We start from the raw sequence: 13,347 nt of genomic DNA on the forward strand, positions 1-13,347 counted from the left end.
AAACCGGAGCATCGAGAAGAAAGCCCCTCTCTTTCTTCCCGATATCTGCCAGGTTCACCCACAGATGTCTCTCCGTTACCACCATCGCCACCATAGACCTGCCCATGGAGCAGGTGGCCTGTTTAGTAGCACGGAGAGCAAGATCTGTGGTGCGGCGCAGCTCAGCTACCTGATCAGGAGAAAGGCCCTCGCCTTTATCCAGGTCTTTCAGCAGATCAGCCTGATACGCCTGGAGCACCGCCATAGTGTGCAACGAAGCCACAGCCTGACCTGCTGCTGCGTATGCCCTGCCATTTAAGCGCGATGTATTCTGGAGGGGCTTAGATGGCAAGGAGGGAGGATGTCTCGCCCGAAGAGAGATAGCTAGCCAGCATCTCATAGCCGTTTTCACGCATCGCCTCGATGTTGGCATAACTCGTATGCTGGAATCGATAGATGCGAGAAGAAAACGGCCTCTTCCATTCCTTCTCGATTTCAGTATGCAAATCAGGAAGGAATGGAAGGCTCACCTGAGCTGGACGGTTATGGTCAGAAAGATAACGCTCATCGAGACGACCCCGCGGCACCACTCTCTTGGCCCGCTTCCACGGCAAGTCTAGCCTCGCCGTGGCGCGATCCATATCTTCCAACAGCTCACCATACGCAGGGCAGGAGGATTGGGAAGGCTCAGCCTCAGACTCTTCGCCATCCTCAGACATCTCCTGCTGTTCCTGGGCTAAACCCAGCAGAGCACTGGCCCCCGGTTCAGATGATGTCAAAGAGATAACATCATCCTCCAGCGGCTCGCTCTCGTCTGCAGCCAATGAGTGCGAGAAGGAAAGCCCCTCCCTAAACTCATCAGCCAGGTCCACCTGCGAACCCCATGAGCTCATTCTCCTCCGTGCCTCAGCAGCGGTGGGTCCTGAACCGTGGGGAGCAGATGGCTGCCCCTCTTTCCTCGAAAAAAGAGACAAACGAGAGCGGAGCTTTTTCATCGAAAAACGCTCACAATGCACGCAAATCGCCCCCTCAAGGACGTCGCGTGCGTGCTCCTCGCCCAAACACAAAACGCAGAGATCGTGTGTGTCATCAGGTGTCAAACAGCGATGACACGGATGCACACACCCTCTAAACGCTCTGCTAGTGCTCGCCATAATAATAGATAGTAGATCCCTCTTACCACGTTCAAATGCACGCTTCAAACAAAACAGTCAATGAAGACGAAGAAGAGAATGACATGTTCTCCCGGCGCCTATTTATACTATAGTCGCACTGGTAGTGACGTCATGGGCTGTTGCCGGCCAACGTGTTGTTGGTGTTTTTTCAATGTATGCTTCAGACACGGGTCACGACGAGGCGTTCCCCATAGCGACCCCTAGAGGACGCAGTTCGAAGTTCCCTTGAAAGGGAACTAGTTTACGCAGTAAACTCCAGCCTCAGTTGTTGTAGAGGAGATTCCGTGCGGTTTTCAGTACGGTCCAACAGTTTTAGTTTTAGACTGTTTTTATTGTTTTTATTACTGAGTTTACATGCTCTTAAACACTATATATTTATTAACACATTTTGCACACCTACTTTTGAAATAAACATATTGGATGCCAACTTTGTTTCCGATTTTATATCAGAGTGATTTTCCTTGTTACTGTTTGCGTCTCTTATCACACACATGGTTTCCACAAACATTTTAAGCTACACAACTTTATTTCAACACTTATAATAATAAATGTTTCTTAAGCACCAAATCATTGATATTAGCATGATTTCTGAAGGATCATGAAACCTTGAAGATTCAAGTAATGGCTACTGAAAATTCAGCTTTGCTATCACATGAATAATTTACTTTAAAAAATATTATATATTGTCTTTACTCTCAGTTTACTGCATATATCATATATACTGAACAAAATTGTAAACGCAACACTTTTGTTTTTGCCCCCATTGTTCATGAGCTGAACTCAAAGATCTAAGACTTTTTCTTGAATTGAATTGAATGTTAATTTCTCTACCATAAGCCGTCTCCTAAGGCGTTTCAGAGATTTTGGCAGTACATCCAACCGGCCTCACAACCGCAGACCACGTGTAACCACACCAGCCCAGGACCTCCACATCCAGCATCTTCACCTCCAAGATCGTCTGAGACCAGTGAATAATATTTGAGAGAAATAGGCCTTTTGTGTACATTGGACAAAATTATAAATGCAACACTTTTGTTTTTGCCCCCATTTTTCATGAGCTGATCTCAGAGATCTAAGACTTTTTCTGTGTATTATAAATGTCTTTACTGTCACTTTTAAGCACTTTAATGTGTTGTTGCTGAATGCAAGTGTGTGTGTGTGTGTGTGTGTGTGGCTGATGTTTTTAAACGATGCTAACTGAATCTATCTATCTATCTATCTACCTATCTAGATATAGATAGACAGATAGATAGATTCGGATAGAGTCTATCTCGGACAGATAGATTCGGTTAGCATTGTTTAAAAAAATCAGTTACAGATACCAATAAATGGGATTTAAGCAATAGTCACCATTTGGCTTGATGAACCTCAGTGAAGTGCTGCCTGCCAACTGAAGGACAGCTTGAAGAATAACCAAGACAATCTTGTTCATCTAAAGTAAAGTAAAAATTGTGATATGAACAACTGTTATTAAATAAAAGTAAATTAAACTAATTATAGTATTACTATGTAGAATATTTAATAAACATTCATTTTAAATATATATATATATATATATATATAGTATAATATTTCATTATGATAGACACTTTCTCTTGAATCTTACCTTAAAAACTTAATGAGTTGTGGTGACTCTCTCCTCTTCCCTTTCACTGAAGTAGTATTGAACATGAGCAACATTTATATATGTATGTAATAGAGAAGTGTGAATTTCCAGCAAGCAGAAGTATCGTTCTAAACAAAGGGACATGGAAACAAATGTGGAGCCAGTTTTCATTTGGGATTTCCATGAGCTGTGTTAGGGGCTTTAACAGGAGCAATTGTGCATGAGAATGTACAGGTCATCCCTCACAATTAAATAATTTTCTCTGAGTGAAATATACAGTATATTGGTCGATTTTTTTTTTTTGTGATTCATGTTTTGAATGCTGTTACACTGAACAAAATTATAAACGCAACACTTTTGTTTTTGCCCCCATTTGTTTTTTTTTTTTGCACTTTTGTTTTCAGTCACAAATCCCCATATATTGCAGTTTGAAAGTTTCTCATCAAGGTTTCATTTATTTGATCAAAAATAAAGAAAAAACGATATATCGTGAAATATTATTGCAATTTAAAATAACTACTTTACATTTTAATGTATACTTTAAAATATAATTTATTCCTGTGATACAAAGCTGAATTTTGATCAGCCATTACTCCAGTCTTCAGTGTCCCATGATCCTTCAGAAATCATTGTAATATTCTGTTTTATTATCAAGGTTGGAAACAGTTGTGCTGAATAATATTTTTTTGGAACCTGTGGTACTTTTTTCAGTATACTTTGATGAATAAAAATAAATAAAATAGAAAATAGAAATATTTTGTAAAAATGCACACTGTCACGCCCCTGGATTGGTTTTGCTGTGTTTTTCCTCCCCATGTGTTCCGTGTCCCCGTTAATTAGTCATTCCATGCACCTGTGTTCCCCTGATTGCCCTGTCTGCCCCAGTCTGTGCTGTCTGTCTTTGTCGGAGATTGAAAGATTGTACATCTACCCCTGAGTCTCCTGTGTTTATGTCTGCTCCATGTTACCCCTTGGATTAAAAGTACTGTTGTGAGTTTATGCCTTGTCTCCTCGTTCCTCGCTCCTCGCCTCAGGGAAGTGTGACAGAATATCCGACCAAAAACAGTTTATTGCGTGTTTCCCATCTGTTTTGTTTCCATTTTTTCTCTCAGTGTTTTTGTTTCTGTAGTGTTTCCCTTATGGATCCCCTCCTTCGCCCTGAATTCATCCTCCTCCTGCTGGAGCAGGGAGAAAAATAGCTCGAGGGTCATACCAGACTGTTTCTGGCCATGGCACATCTAACCACCTACCCGGACGACGCACTCTGCATGTTCTATGACGCCAGCCTCAACACCGCGTGCAGAGCGTCGTCGTCCGAGGATGGCCCTCGAGCAGAATTCGCCGCCTTTGTGGAGTGGACACTGGCGAGAAATGGATCTCCGTTTCCCGCCGGTTCCCAGCAGTCCGCTCCTCCAGAGAGTAATCCCATTCCGGTGATCAGCCTAGAGCGGCCTCCTGATCCAAAGTTTAGCCCAGAATGCCCAGAGGCTCATGAATGCCCAACCTCCCACCCTCTCTTGCCGCCTCCTTCGCTGTCGTCTGGCAGCCCCTCTGCTCACCCTCAGCCCACCATCTATGCGTTGCGAGCTCCGTGGGACTGCCATCCTCCAGTGTCGCTGTGGCTGGAGTTTCCCTTGACTCCGCCTCCAGCCTCGGACTCCGCCTCATCCCGTGGACCTGTTGGCTCCACCATGGCTCCTAGCTCCCTCCTCTCCGCCGCAGCCTGGCAGTCCACTAGCTCCAGCGGGCTCCCTCGTCCCTCCGGCTCTGCCTTGGTCTGGCGTCGACCATCCTGCGCCTCGGGACTCCACTCCTCTGGCTTCGCCTCATCCCCTCAGATCCACCTCAGTCCTCTGTCGCTCCGGCTCCACCGCAGCTTCCCGGATCCGTTGCTGACGCCATTGGCTCCGCCTAGGACCTCCGGATCCTCCCCATCGCCCTGGCTCATCGGCTCTCCGTCTCCGCCTCGGGCTCCTCCACCACCTGCTCCGCCGCCGTTGGTCGGCCCCCTGGAGTCGGGCACCATTCCTCCATGGCTCCTCCCTCCGTCGGCTCCACCATGGGCCGTCATTATGGCTGTGGCCTGGGTCCAGCTGGACTCCTCCTGCTCCAAGCCCCTCCTGTCTCCTCCCTCCATCGTCTCCCCCATGGACTCTGTCTGCCCACTCCCCCCTCCCCGGTGGAATTGTTACGGTGCGGGACGCGCCTTCCAGGAGGGGGGAGTAATGTCACGCCCCTGGATTGGTTTTGCTGTGTTTTTCCTCCCCATGTCCCCGTTAATTAGTCATTAGTCGGAGATTGTACATCTACCCCTGAGTCTCCTGTGTTCCTGTCTGCTCCATGTTACCCCTTGGATTAATGGATTAAAAGTACTGTTGTTAGTTTACACCTTGTCTCCTCGTTCCTCGCTCCTCGTCTTAGGGAAGTGTGACACACACTACCAGTACAATTTTTTTTTTTATATATATATATATATATATATATATATATAAATTAATACTTGTATTTAGCAAGGATGTTAAACTGATAAAAAGTTATAGTAAAGACTTATATTGTATTTTGAATAAATGCTGTTCTTTTTAACTTTTTATTCATCAAAGAATCCTTAAAAAAGCAACACAACCGTTTTCAACACTGATAATAAACCAGCATATTAGATTGATTTCTGAAGGATCATGTGACACTGAAGAATGGAGTAATGGCTGATGAAAATGTAGCTTTGTATCACATGAATGAATTATATTTTGAAGTGTATTAAATTAGAAAAGCATTATTTTAAATTGAAATACTATTTTACAATATTAGTTTTTTTTTCTCTAATATATGCAGCTTTGAGACTTTAAAAAAACATTAAAAATCTTACTGATCCCACATATTTTTATAGATATATGAAAGAAATCAATATGGGCATCACATGCTCTTTCTGGTGAAGCTAAATTTGAACATTAATTAGGTCACTGCTGCCAAATGCAAATGTAGAGCATGTTAATACCCAGACAGCAACATAGTGTTGGCCCAGATCCGGCCCACATCTGGCCCATGTGAAATCCATGCGGGCCAGATGTGGGCCGGATCTGGGCTGAAACGGTCTGCTGTCTGGGTATGGACATAATCACAACATCCAGATATTTAGGTGGTAGTGGCACTTGTACATTTATGCCACAATCACTGTCCTGGTATGAGTTACACATTCTAGGGAAAAATTGCTGAACACAAGAGAAAGTGCACACCTTTATCATCATAGCGTTTAACCACAAACCAAACTAATAGAATTAACGGGAATTCCAAGATACTCAAATAAGTTTTCTGATAACGGTCAGAAAAGTATATTTTGAATTGCAATTGAAATGCTATTCTACTAATGCCAACATAATTTTCGAGCCTGTCCAAAAGAATGTTGTTGTTGATGGTATCAAAGGCAGCAATGAGGTCCAATAGGACTTCATAGAAAGATACAACCATGATCAGAAGATAGGTGCAAGTCATTTGTAACTCTGATGAGTGAAGTTTCAGTGGTATGAAATGGTCTTAACCCTGACTGCAATTCCTTGGAGATACTGTGATGTGTGTTGTGTTTGGAATATCGTACTGTCAACTAATCAATGAGACTGAACACTGTCCTGACAACTAATTAAAGAGACTGATTGGGGAACGAGGAACGAGGGTGTGATCTGTGTATTCAGAGACTGGGGTGAGAAGGATTAAAAAGAGTGCAAAAGAGAATGGATGTGGGCTGGCTGTCTGTCTATTTACAAGCCGAAATAGGACGGCAGTACTCAGATATTGTTGGGAGGGGGGTGTCGTTCGCGGTCGTTAAGAGCTGCCAACTATGAAGATAGATAGCGGGGACAGGGTTCTCACCCTGTGGGTTCTCACCCTGTAAGTAGGGACGGGGAGTTAGGAGTGCCGTCGTTCTTTATTGTGTGTGTTATTTAACTGTTGAACTGCCAGGGCGTGCCAGCGTATGGACCATGCCCATTCTGAACAGGCTTCTATTGCTGTCCTCTCTTTTTGTGGCTGAGACCCACCCCCTGGGAGGGGCAGCATCACCGTGGGGCGAATTAAGTGGTTTTATGTGTTCATTTTAAACTGATGTATTTAATAAAGTTGTGTTTCTTGTAAAAATAGAGGGTGACAGTGAGAGTGGGTAAGACTGAAATGGAGGGTTTAGGGGGCAGGCATCATTTTGCACGTGCATGAGATGCGGTTTTACATGAGTTTGAAGTGATACTGTTTGTAGTTGATCTTATGAGCTGTCACCAATGAAGTGAGTGAATTTATGTAGCACACTGCCCTAAGGCTTTCTAGGTTGTGTTTAGCCTGTCCTGCAGTCCCTTCTCTTAATAAAATTACCTGTTGTGATTGAAGTCATGGTGGTGTGTTGTCTTCTGGTGCCAGACCACACTGGCTTAAAGAATTAAAGGTGGTGGCAGCGGCTAATTAAATACAGTAATTATTACAATACCATTTCATTCCAAGAAGGAACATAACTATGTGAAGACACCACTTTTGCTAGTATTTTTGATTGAAAAGGGAGATTTGAAAGCAGTCTGTAGTTAACTAATTCTCTAGTATCTAGCTGTGGTTTTTTAATACAAGGCCAAGCTTTAAAGTTTTTGGGACATATCCTTATAATAATGATGAATTCATAATATTAAGAAGAGGTTCTATGACTTCTGGAAACATCTTTTTTTTAATATATTTATAGCTTGGTAGGTATAGGGTCGGACTTGTAATCCGAAGGTTGCAGGTTCGAGTCTCAGGTCCAGCAGGCATTGTCGGTGTGGGGCGTCGCAGCAATATGGCTGCCCACTGCTCCGTGTGTGTGTGTGTGTGTGTTCACTACTGTGTGTGTGCACTTGGATGGGTTAAATGCAGAGCACAATTTCCGAGTATAGGTCACCATACTCGGCCACATGTCACTTCACTATTAAAACGTGTTGTTAATTTAGATGATTTCACGATTTTAGACAATTCTTCCTTTCCTATCAAAGTGTGACTGAAACTGTTCCTTTAGGGATTGTTTGATATAAGTTCATGTTGATGAGTTTATTTGACCATATCATTAATGTATCCACAATAAAGATTTCTTTTATAAGCATATATAATATAATATAATATAATATCCCTATATATTTGTTATTGTGTATAGTTCCGTCAGTTCCTCTAATATGTGAATTAATGATGGCCTAAAAACCTAATTTTATTTATTATTAACAGCAACACCTCTATAAAAACCCACCTATAAAAGGGTGAACTGTGACTTCCCCATCATAACACAGAAGACTAATTGAATAGGCTGAATAAAGCATATATTTAACTTGTGAGTTAGAGCTGAGGCTCACACAGGTGGTCACACATGGAAAAACACAAATCCAAGCCAATTGTCTCATTAAACATGGTTACCCCTATATGCTTCAACCATGATGAAACTCATAAGTGGGGTCAAATAAAACCGTTGTACCTAGAACAGACTTCTGCACAAAAAGTGATGTGGATATTTTGTATTATTACCAAGAATTAATTAATATAAATATCAAACCAAGTGGCATATATTAAATATAAATACTTTAATTATGAATAAATATATTAAAATGATTTTTGCTTGGAATATTTGCTGTATTTCATTAAATTAAATGTACACACACAAAACACATTTTAATTAAATAAAAATTAAATATATAAAATATTCCTTGAAATATTTACCATATTTCCAAAAAAATAAATAAAACTTGTTTTGATATTTGATATTTTGTTTTTCCCCCTCTTTTCAACTCTTAATTCTTTTCAATAGGACAAAGCCCTGAATCCATTTAAAAACAGTTAAGAGTTGCAGAATAGCAGTCAGCAGCACACATACTATGGCATATTGAGCTGTGCTGCTTATTTGAGTCTGGTTCCTGTTATTTTCTGTCTATATACATATTATCACTGCTCCTCGTCATTTCCTGCCCAACTATCCCTCTCAACATAAAGGAAAACAAAAAATAAAAACATGTATATTTTTATATTCCAATTTCACACTTTTCTGCATACGGTTTGACAGAGAGTGAGAAAATTAAATATGTTTGTTGGAGGAAATCAATTTGAATAACTCCCTGGACTGAAATCTATCTGCAAAATGTGACGACCACCACCTCCACTAAAAGCACATGATTAAAAATGAGGCAAATGGCAAACAGCTGATCTACTTGTCTACATGACTAATAAACGTACCCTCGTTTGAAATGAAAGAGTTGAACGAATGCTGTTTAGAGAATTTATGTAATTGTAAGGTTATCTGAAAATAACAAAACAAAACAAAAAACAGGGATTAAAGATGCTGGACAATCGGAGAAACCAAAACTGACATTGTTTTTGTGACATGTAACAGATCTTCTCTTTTTAAAAATCTTTATATATTTTTGGTTACAGAGTTTTTAATAAAAACTAAAAAAATATGAAAACAGTCCGAGTGATTTTCCTATTGCTAAAAGCCAATAGCAGTTTAAAATGTCCTTTTGGCCCCAAGTGTCTCTGTTTCAGAATTCAAGTTCTTACAGACACAGGTAGGTCCACACTTCTGGTCTGCCTTGCAGACATATGATCTCGTCACAAGAAAAAAAGAGAAAAGAATATGAAGCTTATAACTCCATAATCTTAAAAATAACAAAGCATTATTAAGTTTCCTTTGCCAAATCCATACTTTTTGGACTTCTCTTGATCAATTCAGGGCTCCAGTTTTCTAGACCTGAGGCTTTTAAACAGAAAATCTGAGTCTCAACTCCCTTAGAAAAGCTATAAGTCAAAGGCAGTGAGTGTTTGAAGGGAGAAGCCTCTAGAGGTTCATCACTCTAGACTCGAATGGCAAATCCAAAAATAGAGAAATCTTCTGAATAATCTTGCAGCCTATGCACATTGATATCCTCTCACATGCGCACTTGGTGTGGTGGTTAATATCCCCAATGAGGCATTAGTTTTCCACAGGAGTGGGGTTCTGCGGCAGTGGTGGGGTTGTGGGAGGCTGGCTGACAATCACCTGGACGACATAGTCTCTGGAGATCTTCAGTTCTTCCAGCTTCATCTTGTCAGCGAGTGGTTGGCCTGAGAAGAACCAGCGCTGGCTGGTGGCCAATACACCTTCCTGGGTTTGCAGACGGCGCTTCATCTGCTGGACATTGTCGCTGGTGCGAACGGCCAGGCGTAGATCTCGTCCCGTGGAGAGACGCAGACGCAACTGGCACTCCGGGCCTTCGCTAGCTGGAGCTTCTGGGATCTCAATGGTCTCCGACTCGCTCTTTTCCTCGATCATGTTGACAGGAGGGGAGAGGCAGTAGACGGGCAGTTGGTAGCGGTTCCCCAGCTCATCGTAGCATTCAGTCAGAGCACCTGGAGATGACACAAAAAGAAGCATTTAAGCCATATTTTCAGTCTGACTTTCAGACTTATCTGATGTTTTGACACAGTGGACCATGATATTGTAATATAGCATGTCTAATATATAGTGAAATCAAACATTGTGATGCAAAATGAGTAAAGATAAAAAAAATTCTGCCCTATTTTTTGGTCATTAATAAAATCGGCAATTTTATGGCACTGAGTGTGTGAACTCCTTTGTTTAAAGATCAGATTTCTTTGCTTATATTGAAGCACAAGATGCTCTTTGGATCATTCTCAAATTGGTGGATAAAATGGATCATTAGATTTTGCACAAAATTACGGATTTCAGACAAACTTGAGTGCTTCTGTAAAATAGAAAAGAAAAGAAAAGAAAAGAAAAGAAAAGAAATGCCATCCTTAACTTTCCATTTTATTTTATGATGGTGATTATGGTTATCAATTCTTGGCATCCTTCACAATAAACACCTTTAAGTATTTACCAAAGCATCTCTACAAAACAACAGTGTCTTACAAACAACAAACAACAGTGTCTTCCACAGTATGCAACCCAAAGGTGACTGTTGCAAGGAAAAATCTCTAAGATTTTAGAATAGGATAGGATAGAATAGAATAGAATAGAATTGAATAGAATAGAATAGAATAGAATAGATCTTTGTCATTGTTAAAGAAAAAAAACAGTATAGCAGCTCTTTAGGATTGGCATATTTATAGACAACAGACACATAATAGAGAAACATCAGCAAAGATAACCACATTAATGTGTTATCTACAGATGATATCTCCCAAGTAAAACAATATAATACTTTTCCGGAATCGATCTACATTGCCTGCTTTGTAGACTGTACAGATGAAAACTGATGATTTTCAAATAGATAGGAAGAAATCTTTGGAGGAACCAGGACTCAGATGGGGAAACCCATCAAATATACATTGGCACATATTTAACTATGGCACATATTTAAGACTATTATTATTCTATTAAAATAATATTTGACGAATATTAATAATATTCCTCCAGGCTCTTGATTCTGTGGAACAGGCTTGGCTCTTTTTCCTAATGAATAAAAAAACAAACAGTATTTTATAACTTTTTTTACCTTAAACATGCATAGTGTTTACTTCTAAGGCTGTTTTGAAATCCTACTTGATAAAATAAATACAGACACACATCACATGATGAGCATGCTGCCTATGACATAGAGACTCATTACAGATCTGTCAACTTTTTAACCAAAGAGGAAGTTGGAGCAATGAATCAATGACAATGGGACAAGGTTCACACCACAGGAACAATAAGATTACATCACTGGCTTCTTCCAAGGAGGAAGTAAGTCATTTTAATCATAATGAGCTACACCTCCATGGAATTCTGTAATAAAAAAAAAAAAAAGTAATATTCATACTATCATGATGACACAAGTAAGTTTTGTTTTTAAGAAGTAGGTTTTGTTTTTAAAGACTGTTTTATTCGTATCAGTAATACAAGGATTTCATTAAATGTTTCTGATACTTTCTGGTGAAACTCTTTACTGCTCAGCAGATCAAAGAATATTTGATGAAACCATCATTTACTCACCATTATATGTTGTTCCAAACTTTTGCAACTTTTTTCCACAACACAAAAAAATTAAAAAGGATGTAGTTTATACAAACCGCACACTATATCCTCTTCTATTTTTAGAGTATCTGCTCATCTGCAATACATCTATTGCTATTGAACGTTTACTATTAGATGGGTCATTCTTCAATTGGGGCGGCAAATGAGTAAATTTCTTTATATATATATAAAATGTATTGCTATGCATTTAAAATTTGTTTAATATGCTATATCAATTAAAATAGAAGCTTAAGAACATTTTGATTTTTAAATAATTTTATCAAACACTGGTGACAACCACTTATGTCTATGGTGTTACCAATATTTGAAGTAAAATTTTGGTTTGTTCTAAAATGAGCAGGGATATGCAACTTTAGGTAATAATTAATAAATAAATAAATTACTTTAAGGGTTCAGTTTCATTGATCATTTAAATTTCAGTTTTTAAAAGAAATGTTCAATTGTTCATACATTTTTAAATAACACCACAGACGTAATATTGCATAAAAGGTTTAACAATTAAAAGTTTATTGAACAAAAACTGATGATGCCATGTTGCGAGAAGCTGCAGGCTTCGGTAATTCTAAGCGTAGACTCTGAGGAGACTCTTTTGTGTTCTGTCGTTGTATTGATTCTCGCAGTCCCCTGAGTTCGTATATGAGACCTTCCTCCCGTTTCTGCTGGGCTGCCAGAAAGTCTCGCATTACAGACACCATGTCACTCTCTGTGGTGGTGGTAACTGGTGTGTGCTGAGGAGAACTGGCTTTGAAGCATGCCCCGGCATTCTCTTCCTCCTCGTCCAGTGTGTCCCAAGCCACATCCTCCAGAACAGTCTTTCTCTGGGACCTTAGACCCTTCCTGGTCCGTCTTCCAACAGGCACTGTCTTGCGGCTGGCCATCCCACTTCTGACACCACTTGTGATACTGGGAGCGTAATGTCTGAAGGTCTGGCTACGCGAGACTAGTTCAAAGGCAAAGAGTGAATGAGATCAGAAAGATGGTTCAGTTCGGTGTTCGCGCGCAGTCAAACGTGCCTCTCTGCATGTGCGAGCTTCATGTTTGTGCGGCTGTGATAGAAAACAGCACGCGAGTAACGAATCGAGTTCCATTTTGCCTTTTCTTTCGCTAGAATGGTTTAAAATCGCTTGCTTGTGTAAACACGTACAATTGATAAACTTTTACTCTATTATGGTTAAATTCTGCAATTAATCCGCGGATCACATTCGTGCTGAACCGTGGGGCTTGGTCCGTACGAATCACGGATCAACTACGATCCGTTTAACCACTACTCCCAAGGGTAACATATAAAGCGTAAAAAGTAACGGCCCCAGTACTGAGCCTTGAGGTACTCCATACTGCACTTGTGATCGATATGATACCTCTTCATTCACTGCTACGAATTGATGGAGGTCAGATAAGTACGATTTGTCATCGACACCATCGACATCAATTCCATGTCACAGTATTAAATCTAGAGTATGATATTGACAATGAGTAGGTCCTGACACGTCCAATAGAGTTCAGAATGTCTGTGAATGCTGATCCCAATGCATCTTTTTCATTATCAACATGGATATTAAAATCACCAACAATTAAAACTTTATCTGCAG

At 40.5% G+C, this 13,347-nt stretch overlaps 2 protein-coding genes across 2 annotated transcripts in view; both read right to left on the minus strand.

Moving 5' to 3' along the window:
* The window catches only part of LOC107681002 (interleukin-12 subunit beta-like), a 9,864-nt gene extending 7,278 nt beyond the window's left edge, over positions 1–2,586 (minus strand). The window contains exon 1 of the mRNA XM_016477113.1: positions 2,505–2,586. Coding sequence (XP_016332599.1) covers positions 2,505–2,586 — 82 coding nt within the window. The remainder of the gene's footprint in view (positions 1–2,504) is intronic.
* A 6,729-nt stretch (positions 2,587–9,315) lies between these two features.
* The window catches only part of LOC107681000 (ubiquitin domain-containing protein 2-like), a 36,361-nt gene continuing 32,329 nt past the window's right edge, over positions 9,316–13,347 (minus strand). Inside the window, exon 3 of the mRNA XM_016477112.1 lies at positions 9,316–10,128. Coding sequence (XP_016332598.1) covers positions 9,713–10,128 — 416 coding nt within the window. The 3' untranslated portion in view covers positions 9,316–9,712. The remainder of the gene's footprint in view (positions 10,129–13,347) is intronic.

The sequence above is a fragment of the Sinocyclocheilus anshuiensis genome, unplaced genomic scaffold, assembly GCF_001515605.1.
Source record: "Sinocyclocheilus anshuiensis isolate Anshui unplaced genomic scaffold, SAMN03320099.WGS_v1.1 scaffold2032, whole genome shotgun sequence".
Lineage (NCBI taxonomy): Eukaryota > Metazoa > Chordata > Actinopteri > Cypriniformes > Cyprinidae > Sinocyclocheilus > Sinocyclocheilus anshuiensis.